The following is a 13,947-nucleotide window of genomic DNA, read 5'->3' as shown; positions in this document are numbered from 1 at the left end:
TTTTTTTCTTTTTTAACAATAAAGATTGTAAAACAATTTGTAAGCATTTGTCTGCGCACAAATAATCAGTAAGCAGTGATCAGTGCTCAGTTTAAAAGCCTGCATCTTTGATGGTACAGAGGTGCATAATTGCATGTGGAACTGGAAATTTGTACATCTAGAAAACCCCCATCAATCTAAATATTGGTTAGAGAGCAACATATGACATTTCTTTCAAGAGATGTCATATGTTGCTTTAATTTCAAGCAAGCTAAACTTGTGGAATTACATGTATTCTTTTATTTTTATTTTTAAAAAGAATAAGAACAATAATTAATAAGAACAATAAAACAAACAATTTTATTAAACTCATAAACATTCTGACTTTGTAAAACAGGCATAGATTATAATAAAACGTAACCTCTTCTACTTGTCACAAGTTTATAAGTTAAAGGTATAAGCTGGGAGAGATGTGAAGGTGCCAGACAGGTTGTAAGAGTTGAGTCGGCAATAGAAAGGGAAATAGTTGGACCTGTAAAGCAAACCTGAGTTATAAGATCCTTTGAAAAACTGACAGATCTGCAGAGGTGTTGGGTTTCTTCTTTAAAGGAACACAACTACATGAATACTCTTCCAAGCAAACATCCCCTGTTCATCTAAGAGGATACAGCATTTTTAACTAAATCCCATACTGAGGTACATAAATAATTTACTTAGACTAAAGTCTAAATAATAAAATTCATGTACATTACCACACATTCCATAAGGCTGCAACTAGATGGCTAAATGGCTCCAAGTTGTCTCAAAACTGACCTAAGAAAAAGAACGAACATGCCATGATTGATTAGATTAATGTTGTAGTACCTTTTGCTCAGATCCACAGACACAAAATTGGCTGGCAACGATTGGCTGATTTGAATAATGAGATGTCTGAGACGTATTATAGCTACAGAGAGTTGTAAAAGTGGACATGAGAAAACATCCAATCCATGACATGCATTTGCTACATGAGCTGCATGGCAAACACTATTAACATGGATATCTACTTAGAATTATTGTGTGGAAGACACATGAAGGATGATACTTGGGTCACATTGACACTCTTGCTGACTGACCTCAACTGTAACATTTTTTTTATGTGATGCATGCTCAGTACTAACCTAGAAGATCCTGATTGATTTCTGTTGCACAAAGAGCTATTTAGAACGTGGATGTAATAAGTAAAAGGATCCATTTCTCAGTGAAGGAAAACAAACTCCATTAATGCTGAATTTGCATTCTTGACAACATTTGACACAAGCAATTTACTATGCCATACAGAGGGCTTTTTCTCATGGACGATGCATTGGTGGAGCAGAAGGCAGCTTGCTACAAGCCAGAGGAAGAATGTTAATCTGCCACACTGTGAGAGTATAATAAAAACCCAATATGTCCTTTTTTATTTTTATCTGAGGACAAAATAATACATTTTTTACTGTAATAGACAATAAAAACAAGGTGTATTAAGTTAAAATGTATAGAAAATTCTTGTCAGAGCCAATTCTTGCAAACTAAAGCCTCCAGTTCCAAATTACACACATATTTGGTAGCCATTAGCTCTCCCTTGAGGTCATCACTTCATGAAATCTTACTGACAGAAAATAATTTTATGAGCTTTAAAGGTCACTGACCACGTTTGAACTTTGAGAGTGATCTAAAATGCTGCAGTGGGCTTAATAAACACTGCTGCTGTTCCTAGAAAAACAGCAGAGATACAAGTGAATCAATTCCATGGAAGAAATCAGCTGCATTTAACTCTTATTTGCAAGCAGGCACTAAAATGACTAATGCAAGTTTCACCTATAAACCAACCACCTTCTGTTAATCAGACTGGCGGCAGCCTCACTGCAGGATGCAAATGTCTCACATCCACTAAGCACACATGAACATATAAATAGGAAAAGACGTTTTAGATGAATTAGATGATTTAGATGAAGAAGCCAGGGCTACCCACCGCCCCGGGGGAAGGTCTGGTCCAACACATGGGCGGGTAGGGCTAGTCCAGAGAAATTGAGCATTCAACAATATTGATTAAGACATTTTATCTTGTTCATGGATTTTAAAGCAAGTGTAAAATAGAGATGTTTGGTTTGTGCTGGCCTGCTGGGATACTTCTGGATTGGATATACCACATTTCTGAGGATTTTGCTGACTGGTGACCTCAAGTAGTCATTGCTTTATTAGTTGAAATGTAAAACCCCAACTAATGATTTTATTGGTTTGAGAAGGAAAATAAGACATGCATTTCATCTCTGTAATCTCCATAGCGTCTTTTAATAATACAAAACCAACACACTGTCCAGACAAACCCATATGTCTGAGGGGCTTGCTGTTGGTCTGTAGCAACTTCATTAATTAAATTTCAAGCTGCTGCTCTTTGCTGCTTTTAGTGGAGCCACACAGCAAGTTGCCCTCTGAACTCTACATCTTTTGTTTCCAGATGAGAGTAAATTCATGTCATCTCTGACTGGAGATGCGAGAGTGCAGATGGGCTTTAACAGATCTAAGTGGGTGGAAACCAGACACAGTTATAAAAGAAACAACTTCTGTTTATACTGAAGGCTTTTCCCACATATGACAGCACTGTGGTGATAACATTGTTATTCTAAATCAAATAATTCTGCAGTCATATCTACAAAAATAAATACTACAAGTCCTACAGTATAAATACTCATGCTTCAACTTAATTGTATCATCAGGGTTTTTTTTTTCCCCATGTTGGAGCCTAATCTGATAAAGACATACTCTCCATAAAAGGCTCTCGTGGAGCTGAAGCACGCAATCAGTCACAAGATCTGACAGCAGCCAGGACCGAGGTGTTGTGAGATGAATTTTCAAACACCTCCAGAGCTTCGTTTTCATTTTGACCACCCCTTCGCCTAATTCTGTAACACCAGACTGCACTTGTCGGATTTCACAGCGTTCTATGAGGCTGCATGATGGCTGCTAAACGAACAAATCAGCTCATTTAAACTGAGATTTGAGACCCAGCAACATTACATAAACTGAGCAGAGACTCCTCAGAGATGTAAAATCATTACACACTCAGAAGGCAAAGAAAATGAAACCCAGTCTTTCTGCTAGAGAAACACTGGGAATGTTTATTGATGATCTGGTCATTAAGATGCCAAATAAGTCATTTCATTTATCAGCTATACCCACACTGTGCATCCTCCTCCCACTCTGAAGGCTTAACTGAATGTAGAGTATTGGCTCATTTCTGATCCTGAACTAACCCGTACACTGTTGGTACAGCAGGATGGTTGAGAAGAAGAAAGAAAGACAGAGACTTTTACTGCAAACAGATTTTAATGGATTTACCAATAACACTGATAAGCAGATAAAAACTTAATGAGAATCCTGACCCAGGAGAAAACTTTGCTATCTCCCATCGGCTAAATTGCTTACTTCAAGAACACACACGAAGCATTACTCAGCAGCCCTTTAACAAGCTGCAGTTATTATATTATATATATTATTATTATAAAATTCACCTTACAGTAGGCGCTGTGGAGAAATTTAGCTCCAAATACGCCTTGTTCACACCAAATCCTTCCACATTGTTCTTAAGCTAATTAGTTACAAACGTATTTTTAAGAAAAAACTGTGCTCACGCTTGAAGAAGAAAAGAGTTCTGGTCGAACACAGCTGATATCACGCTTTTCTTATGCATAGGATCAGATTTGTTCAAGGCTTCTGGGAACTCGCATGACGCTGACACTAGGTGGTAGCATGAGCTCAGCAGGTGCTTTAACTAAAGTAAATCCGTTTTATATTTAGGTATTATAATTCAATTTTAGTAAAACCGTTGATGGGCATTTTCAGAGCAAGGCTGTTAATGATATATTGTATTTTTCTATTTTTCCCTTTCGAAGACTTCAAGGGAAAAACTGCAGGGAAAAAAGTTTAAATACGAACAAACATAAAAAGCAGGAGCAAAAAAGATAAATAAAAATAAGATTGCAAGTGATGCTTTACTATAGGCATTAAAAAGATTCTCATGTTTAAAAAAAATGTGGAAATTATTCACAGGTAGTACGATTTGTACTTTTGCAAGAACAAAATGTTCTGTGAAAGGGACCTCTCACTGAACTGAGGTACCACATGTATCTTCAATGGTTCAAGACGTCTGGTGCTTCCTCATAATAACCTCAGCCTCGAGGACGTCCTGCAGACGTTTCAATTCTTCTTCGGATGCTATTAAAGACAACAGGAAAAGAAGAAAAATAACCAGTGAGATGAATACAAGGTGCATCCAGGAAGCCACAGGCAGACATGGGGTTAATTCCTTGCTCTTATTCGTCTAAAAACTTGCATTTAATCGGGGCAGAAAAAGGAAGCATGGCCACATTTGGTCATCTTCTCTTGATAGGCTGAGGTGGGATGCCATGTTTTTTGTGAATTAAGTGGAAGAGAGCAAAAATTGGTAACACAGCAAAGCATTTTGGAACTATTATAAATCCACCAACACTTAAAAGAGAGCTGGATGATTAACAGCCAAGTTTGTGATTCAAAACTAACCCTTAGATAAGAAAACTTGACCTGCCGTCATATTCAATTAAAAACTTGGGCCGTTAGGGGTGCCTTTTTCCAGGACCACAGTCATTAGAGATATTTGTCTTCATTTAGCTTCCATTTGCTACAGACGGGCAGCAGAAGGGATGCAGCAACGTTATCTGAATGCTAAGGAGAGGAAGCAAGGCTGAATGAGGTGGTATGAGGGATTTTACAAATTTTAAATTCCTCCTGATGAGAATGCTGCCAGTTGGTGAGAATAAGGGATCAATCATCCAAAACAGGCAACCTTAAAAGTCTTACTGTGACAGAATCTCAACCAGCTTGGACAAATAGACTTTAAATGAGTTGTATGATGCTAGTGGTATCATTAAAATGTGTTGTTTTTCCTCCTCTTACATTTATCAAATAATAAAACCTTTTGCCCACAATCAAGTCCAATAATGTGTTTGATAAAACTTCATGCCAGGGCAGAGACATCAGCAAAGGTGTGACAGAAGCTCAGCTGTTCAGGGGGGGGATGTGATAAAAATGCAGATGTCCAGACAAGGCCTACCAGATCTCAGTGTCTGGGACTGCACAGAGGTGAGAAAAGCAGAGCAACAAACTTCAAAGTGGAATCTGCTGCAGTTCTGGTGCGCCATCTGTTTGCCTCACATGCAGAAACACTGTCTTTTTTTCCCAGGAACAAAACTAAAAAGCTAAAATATCAGTCCTTAACTAACTAATTTAACTGATCCTTAACTGAATGTGTGTTTTTGTTTCACCTTTCTTTAAAGACTGATTGAGGAACACTATAAAGACTAACTATAAGAGATTTCACATAAACAGGGATTTGCTGAGCAAGTGCAAATGCCAGAATATTGCCTGTACACTGCACTGACTGCAGCACAGATACAAGACATGATGAATCTGCTCATGCAGCAGAGAGAAGTGGGGGAGGTATATCCTGGGTCTGCAACCCTTCCTGGCCTGGCTCTCTGTAAATGTTCCCAACATATACCCACATCCACACGCCTTATTTGTCTTCATTTTGACACACATTTTCCTCCTCATCATATAGATGTAAGCTGTATGCAAAGAAACTCAGCTTAAAAAATAAACAGGTGGTTGCTAGCTGGAACTGCTTCAGTAAGTGTTTTGACACATTTTGACATAATTTATAGTTCTATGTTTGTGAGAGAGCAAATATCTACAAGGTAGAGTGAGGTCATTTATACTGACATTAACGAAATTACCTTCACCTTCTAACTCTAGCTGTAAAACTTAAGAATCAGCAACTGGAAGTGTTTCAAAGGGATTTCGGCTCCACTGTGTGATCTTCTTGAATACTTGAATTGCATCAAAGCCACTTTAGTTGTAGAGTAGATTTTTTATTAGATTTACAATCAGTGTTACCCCTGAACAGACTGATAACAAACTGAAGACTTCCTGGTTCTTGTGTAATACTTACAGCAGCATTTAGTGCCTGGTCCAGGTCTTCAATGATGTCCGCCTCATCCTCCAGTCCAACAGAGAGGCGTATGAGTGTGTCGCTGATCCCCAGAACCGCCCTCTCTTTTTCTGGTACTGAAGCATGGGTCATAATCGCCCTAAATTATGATGGAGGGCAAAGATACTTACAACTGAGTTCTGTACAGAAAAACATCCTGAGATTTGGAGATTAGAGCATTTGTGACAGAGATAAAAGGTCTCAATTAAAATCAGTTTGCAGGGTCTGATAAGGATTTTCTCTTGATCTCTGCTGCCCCCTTGTGGAGGTTCATGCAGAACTGCAGCTTAGTGTGGTGGAAAAGCTTTTAGTTACACAAAACTTTTCATATGGAATAAAACACCTTGTTTGGGAATACTTACGGGTGTTCAGCTAAACTTTCATAACCACCTAGACTCTCTGCTACTGCAAACATCTGAAAAAAGAAAACAATAAGGCAGTGCATGCAAAGCACCAGGCAACACAAAGCAGAAACTACCAAAGCTACTGCAAAGATATGTTCTTGCATTTGCTGTTTAGATCATTTTCACACATGACTGGAGACGCGTTTAATCTGGTTTTATGGTGACAACATGTGCCTCTGCTGTATGTGAAACTACAAAGACAAGTGAAGCCAATTGAAGTTAATGTATTAAAAATCTAATCTAATCTAAACTCATAAATGTTATCCTTCAATTTACTTTAAGGTTGCTGAGGAAGATGGTGGCATGCTCAAGTTTCCCCTTAATGTAGAAGGTGATCATCCCTGGACATCCGGTGCACTGTTTCTTCATCACCTCATACTGTGGGTGAGAGGGCAGGCCTACACGGAGAGAAAAAACATGAAAAACTGGTAAAGTAAATCCTTTAATCTCTATCTCTCGGCAAAAAAGAGGTGTGTCTATCTTGAACAGTTGACATACAATCTAAATTGATTAAAAAAAAGTTCTTGTATACATCTGCAATGGTACTTAAAAGTTTGGGAATGTTTTTGTTAACAGACAAAAAACAACTACATATTTTTTTATTTTTTTATTTATTTTAATAAAACAAAGGCAGTATGCTTGGTTGAAAGATATATATATATATATATATATATATAAATAATTTTCCTCCTAAAATAGGTTATCAAGCAAACTGAAGAAATATAAACCTTCAATATCACGACTGGTGCAACCCCAGTAATGACTGCAAGGTAAGCCCGTTGTGGTGCTCATGAACTGCTCTGTGTGGTTTTGTCAACATTTGTTTTGGATTAAGTTCAGGATTTTGACTTAGTCATTTCAAAACATTAACTTTTAAAACTATTATTTGGTAGAAAAGCTTGTGTGCTTAGGGTCCCCATCTACCTGTATGGCCCACTCACTGCTGAAATTCAGCTCAGATGTCTTCACACTTTCCATTAGATTTCATCTAACTCAGTATCAGAGTCAGTGATTACAATTAGATGTACCAATACAGGACAATACCACAGGTCTCATTGTACCTGTGTCCTGCACTGTGTATAATGACAAATAAATCTCTTGAGTCTTCTAATATCAAGTTTAACAGATGGAAGGAGGTTCTTAATATTGAACTAAAGCATTTTTCCACTTCTTTTAAACATAAGGCTTTCAACCAGAACGTTATACTTCAGTCTCGTCAGCCCACAAAGTATCTTCTCCACCAGACTTCTGATCCACGTGTAGGCCAGTGGCTTTTTATGTGCATGGATGCTGTGCACAACATTGCTGTTCAGTGTTCTGGTAGCAAACTGATAAACATTCCTACTTTAAAAAAGGCTTTTAATTGCTTAAAAATTAAACTGGGTCCTTGAATGACATTTTGGACTCTTTCATAACTTGATCTTTGTCGGTTAATCACCCCTGGCGAGGGCAGCCATGGCCTTGAATTTCTTCCATTTGTCTGATGGTAAGCTGGCGGTGTCCCAGCTCAACCATCCCAATTCTTCCCCAAACATGTGCTGTGAAGATCTGGCTTCATTAAGTCCCTGTTCTTTGTATAAAACAAGGTGCACACACACTTGATCGTATCCCAATGATTAGAAATACGCAGCATGAAAATGAAGTTTGAATTTACTGTTAATATTTAATGTACACAAACTTTTTCCACTTACAGGTTAATAAAAATTAACTAAAGGGTTATTTTCCTTAATAATTATCTATCCTTTCATCCATTTTCTGTCACTATAGACTTAGAAATCCCCAGAACTCCCTCTCCCCAGGTACCACCTCCTCTTCTGTAGGGGACACTGAAGTGCTCCCAAACTAGCCAATAGATGAATTCTGTCCAGTAGCTTTTGAGCCTCCTACTGGTCAAAAGCTTTCTGTGAGAATCTATATTGACCACATGCCTGAACCACCTTAACCATATTATTTCAATGTAGGGAGAGTAGCAGCTCTGAGCTTTGAGCTCTACCCAAATAACTCAGCTTGGCGCCCCATCCTTAAGGGTGGAGCACTTTTCGGAGGGAACACTTTGTAATACTGATCCCATTACTTCAGTCACTAAGCACAGCTTGTGACCACAGGTGAGAACTTGAATGTCAATATACTCATAAATAGACAGCTGAGCCATCGCTTCACAGTATATGGATCCCTGCAGGTGGTACACCAATCCCATCTGTCCACCTCCTGCTCCGGTCTTGACCCCACACTTGTGAACATGACCCCAAAATAATTAAACTTGAGGCATAAACTCACTCCAAACCAAGAGTGACTAACCCATCCCTTTGTCTCAGCTCAAATGTGCTATGGGTATGAGTGGTGACATGGTTTAAATCAAAATATCACCTGGGAAAATGACCCGTTCCACTCTGGGATCGGCCTCCAGAAATTTAGCAGCTGCCATGGCATTTTTAAAGTGCCGCTCCATGCGTAGGTGAAGCGTCTTCAGTCCCCGGTTGCACAGGTAGCAGTCAAAGGGAGATGGAACACCACCCAGCGCTGAACCGAGGCAAGATCACATGCAACAAACAAAACACAAAGAGGTTACAAACAAAGCCTGGCAAAATCCAGATCAGGCCAACAACAGGGGAAAGAACAATTAAACTGAGAAGGTTTAAATTGGTTCAGAAATTTAGCCTCAGGAGCATGTGTTGGTTGTTTACTGAATGAATGTAGGTCAGATTCAAATAGCCAAATCACCAAAAAAAACATGTGAGGTGGAGAAAGACATTAAAGGAAGCAATTAAACTTAACTGCAAACGCTTGCATGTTTTTTACTTGCTTTAATGTTTCAAACCAATCATAAATTACAGTGAAACCAGATGATCTGTAATAAACACAGCTTGATATTGTCTCACCATTTTGCAAAAACTTCAGTCGCTCATACAGATCATCCCTGTTGACCGAGACCAGACCCATCACCACATCACTGTGTCCTGCCAAACACACAACAGGAGTAAAGAACAGTCCAAAACACAAGCAGAAAATCTGTCATTAAGATGTTTTTCATACATCTGAACATGCCATAAGATTTTAGTATTTCCAGCCACTGTTGCTAGCAAGCTGTACCCTTAGGTTATCCATATTTTTGACAGACATGCATGCATTCAATTATTTTTCCTAATTTAAATCATTGATGATACATCCTCATAATTAAGGTAGAAATTATTTGCTTTTTTATAGCTGAACCCTAAATTACAGGTGTTGTTGCAAACTTTCATTTTAATGTATTTATTTATGGGTAGTTCAAAATTAAGTTAAATGTAATAATAATATTAATAAGCTACATTCTAATCCATAAAAGCTGGGTTTCATTTGCACCAATTACCAATAACTTAATTACACAATGTAATACTCAACAGGGCAATTTTCTGATGGGTACCTTCAAGTTTAAATGCAACATAAATAACATTGTCATTGGCTAATATTTCACCCTTTTTAAGTAGTATTTTGACAAAATTTAATAATAATAAAGACTTGTAATCAAGTCGATCCTTTAAATCCACTTAGAAGGAAATGAAATATGAATAAAATTAGAAAAAAATTTTTATTTCCTACCATTGATGTATTTGGTGGCTGAATACATGCAGATATCAGCTCCCAAAGCCAAGGGGCGCTAACGTGTACAAGAGAAACATGGGAATTAATCATTCAGTGAGTCTTTTCTGCATGAACTGGAATTTGATTACAGGAAACCATGAAAATGCTGTTTCACAGTCAAGATAGTGTGAAATGCACATCTGTCAGTCTCACCTGGAAATAAGATGACATGAAGGTGTTGTCCACGACCACCACTATGTCTTTGTTGTGCTCGTGCACCAACTCAGAGCAGACCTTGATGTCAACAACCTTCATTGTGGGGTTGGTTGGTGTTTCAATCCATACCATCTACATGACAAAAGCCAGAGGTCTTTCATTTCATAAGTTGGAGGGGATGTGTGCCAAACATGTCAGGAATACATACTCAAGTTTAAATAATAATGGTAATGGTTTTTAAAATGAGGAACAAAAACTGTTATTACAAGAAAAAAAACGCTGACTCACAATTACTGTTTTGAGTTAGCACAAAACATACACACATCCAGTTACAGACAAGGCAGGTCTATTATTATTACTATTATTTACTCCTACTTACTTTAGTATTGGATTTCAGAGCAGCCTGCAGCAGCTCTGGTTTTGTGCAGTCAGCAAAAGAAATGTCCAGGCCAAAGTCTGCTGCAACTTTTTGGAAGTAGCGGTTTGTGCCTTGAGAAAATGAGAATGATGCCATTTAACATGCCTGCAACGTGCTTTCACATTACATGTAAAAATCCTGAGGCTGTCTGAGTTACACAGAGTCTTACCTCCATACACATCATCCATGCACACGATTCCATCACCTGCTTTGAGCATATGGGTGATGGTTACCGTGGCAGCCAATCCTGAAGCAAGGGCGATGCCTGGGGGGGCAAAAAAGTTGCTGATTTATAACAACTTGTCAGAGGAATTTAAACTACGTTCCAGAAACAGCAGCCATTGTGATAGTTTTAATTTTGTTTTTGTACTCAGATGAAGATGAACATCTATTTAAGTCTTACTTACAGTACTTTGCTCCATCCAGGGCTGACACAGCCTTCTCAAGACAGTTTCTAGTTGGGTTTCCACTCCGGCTGTATTCAAAACCCTGAATAAAAACAGCATTTGATGAGCTTTTCTAATTACTAAATATTTACAAGAACATTCAGGTGTATTAAAATAAATAAGTAAGACTTATTATCATACAAGTTGCCCAAAACAAGTGTAAAAAATTTCTAACTGCATCCCAGTTTTTTAATAACACCATCAATAAGTGCACTGAATTGTTATTATCCCACACTGTGTTTAAGCTTATCCTGAATAAATACTCTAAACTGTTAATATAACAGGATGAGATGGTACAGAATGGCCGCACCCAGAATTTTGCTCCTAAGCAAGTTGTTACATGAGCTGCAGTGAAAATATGGTTTCAGGTTTTTCTGGTTTAAATAAGTGCAGCAAAGACTTACGTAACACGTTTGTATGGTCTACAGACCGGTGAGAAAAGGCCACCTGTAACACCAAATTAGCCTGACAATATCATCTACAACATATGGAGACATATGCACATTTCTGCTCAACTTGACCTTGAAGACTTTGTTTGGTTTGTACAGATCAGTAACAAATTCAAAGAAAAGAGCTAAAGAACTTGAGGGAGTGAGTTAGAAAACCACCTACTGATGTTGAAACTGTTCATAATAAATCATTAAGGTAGAAGAGAAAGACGAGAACAAACTAGACAAGTTTACTCTTACGTACGGGCGTTTCACATCTGGGAGAAAGCAGCCACTTTCTTTAAGATAAAATAGCATCTCCTAATTCCCCCTGAAAAACCGATGCACTGTAAGCTAAAACACAGCATGGTTGGAGTACTCCTGGTTTAGGAAACAAGTATGATAAGGATGTGCTTGGAGAATAACTTTTTATTTAAATTTAACTTTGTTAATTTTTAGTTGTTAATGCCACAACCACAAGTTAACTGTCCCCTTTCTCAATAATTCATTTAAAGTGTTATTTTTCTGCCAGTGTAGCTCCTAACCTGTAATCTGTTAACCAGGTTTGGACCAACCAACCATGTAATCATTGACAGCAACAAGCGGCATGTACAGAAATGTTCTATCTTTACAACAAGAAGAAAATGATAGTGAAGAGAAAACTGATACACGTTTTGACATAAGCTGGTTATAGTCTGTACTCTCCAACATGGCCTCTGGGTCATTTTCACATTGAAGAAGGAAGTCAAAATAAAGACAAGCACTCAGCCATTAAACATGAAAATTAAAGTTTTAAATTCAACAGCTTAACAGGACGTTCTGTTCCACATAGCTAATCACACGTTCACATGCCTTTGTATTTCTGGGCATACGTATCATCTGTGTATAGCTATTTCAACATTATTTTTGGAAATTAATTGAAACATTGTATTTAATCAGAGCGATATATGGTTATATACATAATCTGTACTGCACTACAATTATAAAAAAGTGTAAAAATAAGATCGTTGGTGTTTTTAAACAAGAAAGTTCATTTAAAAAAATCCAATTAATAACTTTATTTCTTTTAAATTGTTACAGCTCTATGTATTATCACCAGTATTAGTTAAGGTCGTAGCAATATAATTACTTTATAAGAGTATAAGTTTGGGAAGTAGCCATATTAAAATCGCAAATCTAATTTTCTATCGATTATCTCCACTGTTCTTTTATTATTTGATCGTTCCTTAAAAGAAAATAATCATTAACGAGGAGTTTTGATTTCCTGGCATATTGCATAAAACAAAAACAAATGTAGTCACTCAGATAGGGGCTCACATTTTGATATCAACGTATTTTTTATTTTTCTTAATAAATCCAACATATGAATTCATCAATGCCTCACGTTACAATATGCGCTTCCTGCACGTGAAGGTTGCCGGCTCTTCCTGCCCTCCTCAGCCCCAGCCTTGAATAACTGAGTCACATCAGGCTACTTACGGCGTGGTTTCCTGGTGATTGCTGTTTGAAGGTTGTAGATAGGGAAATCGGCGGCACTACAGCCATGGATGTCCATTGCTCTGGCTCCTGGCCGACATGTATGGCTTCTGTAGCAAAAGATTTAAAAGCCGTGCGAAAGCCGGCATAAATGTCAATCTGCTCAGTTTGTTTCTCCGATTGAGCCATGGCTGAGCGCACACCAAAGTACTAAGACCTGACTATAGTCAGGATGAGTACGCATTACTGCTAAATGGTAAGGGGAAATACCATTGACTGGGGCTGTTCGGCAACCTCGTGCCTCTCAACCAATCAGAGCTCATCAACATGAAACTGGCAGTGCTGATTGGCTACTGTGTGGGCGACGACCTGCCCATGTTACGAAAGCACGTTGTTTGCGTTCCTAATGATGCAACGTCTCTTGATGTTTGAGTAAGGGAGGTACACTCTTCAGTTCCTCATGAGCTACAAAACATTTTTATATATTTCACTAAATAAGGATTTGTTACTATATCTACCAAAAACAGTTTTAGATAAAATGGCAGCTAGTTATTTAAAACCACAACGTGCAATGAAAACGACAAAAAATGAAAATCCAAGGTTATTTATTATTATATAGTACAAAAAAAACGAAAAAAGAAAGAAAAAACCTTATTGGCATTGGCATTATTTCTTTGAAAAGTGTATGCATATTATATGTAATGTATGAAATGCATTGTATCCACATGACAAAACCGAGAAGTCTGGATGTGTTTTCTTTCTTGAACCGCAGGGGGAGGAAGTGCTCTGCAATATTTAGGCTGTCAAAGACAATCGGAAATCTGAAAGTCTGAAATATATAGAGACAAATGCTGGATTTTTCCTACAAGTAAGCAAGCATGCTAAATACATAAATAAAATACTGAAACATTTTAAAAGGATATTATATTTACAACTGTAAGTTACTCCTCGCCAACTAGGTAATTCTCATCAA

The 13,947-nt window shown here is 37.8% G+C and overlaps 1 protein-coding gene across 1 annotated transcript; it reads right to left on the bottom strand.

Annotated features, from left to right (window-relative positions):
* Nucleotides 1–3,294: 3,294 nt before the first annotated feature.
* cth (cystathionase (cystathionine gamma-lyase)) lies at nt 3,295–13,224 on the bottom strand. Its single transcript, XM_042006525.1, has 12 exons — nt 12,978–13,224; nt 11,032–11,113; nt 10,794–10,889; nt 10,586–10,695; nt 10,204–10,338; nt 10,009–10,066; nt 9,309–9,386; nt 8,797–8,949; nt 6,706–6,827; nt 6,388–6,440; nt 5,987–6,125; nt 3,295–4,215 (listed from the first exon to the last, which is right to left on the bottom strand). Exons 1-12 carry the CDS (start codon nt 13,161–13,163, stop codon nt 4,198–4,200), a joined length of 1,230 nt encoding a protein of 409 aa, XP_041862459.1. The 5' UTR covers nt 13,164–13,224; the 3' UTR covers nt 3,295–4,197.
* Between the last annotated feature and the right edge of the window lie 723 nt (nt 13,225–13,947).

This window comes from Melanotaenia boesemani, chromosome 14 (genome assembly GCF_017639745.1).
Source record: "Melanotaenia boesemani isolate fMelBoe1 chromosome 14, fMelBoe1.pri, whole genome shotgun sequence".
Lineage (NCBI taxonomy): Eukaryota > Metazoa > Chordata > Actinopteri > Atheriniformes > Melanotaeniidae > Melanotaenia > Melanotaenia boesemani.
The sequence above is the reverse complement of the archived record's forward strand: the minus strand, read 5'-3'. Positions and strand labels throughout refer to the sequence as shown.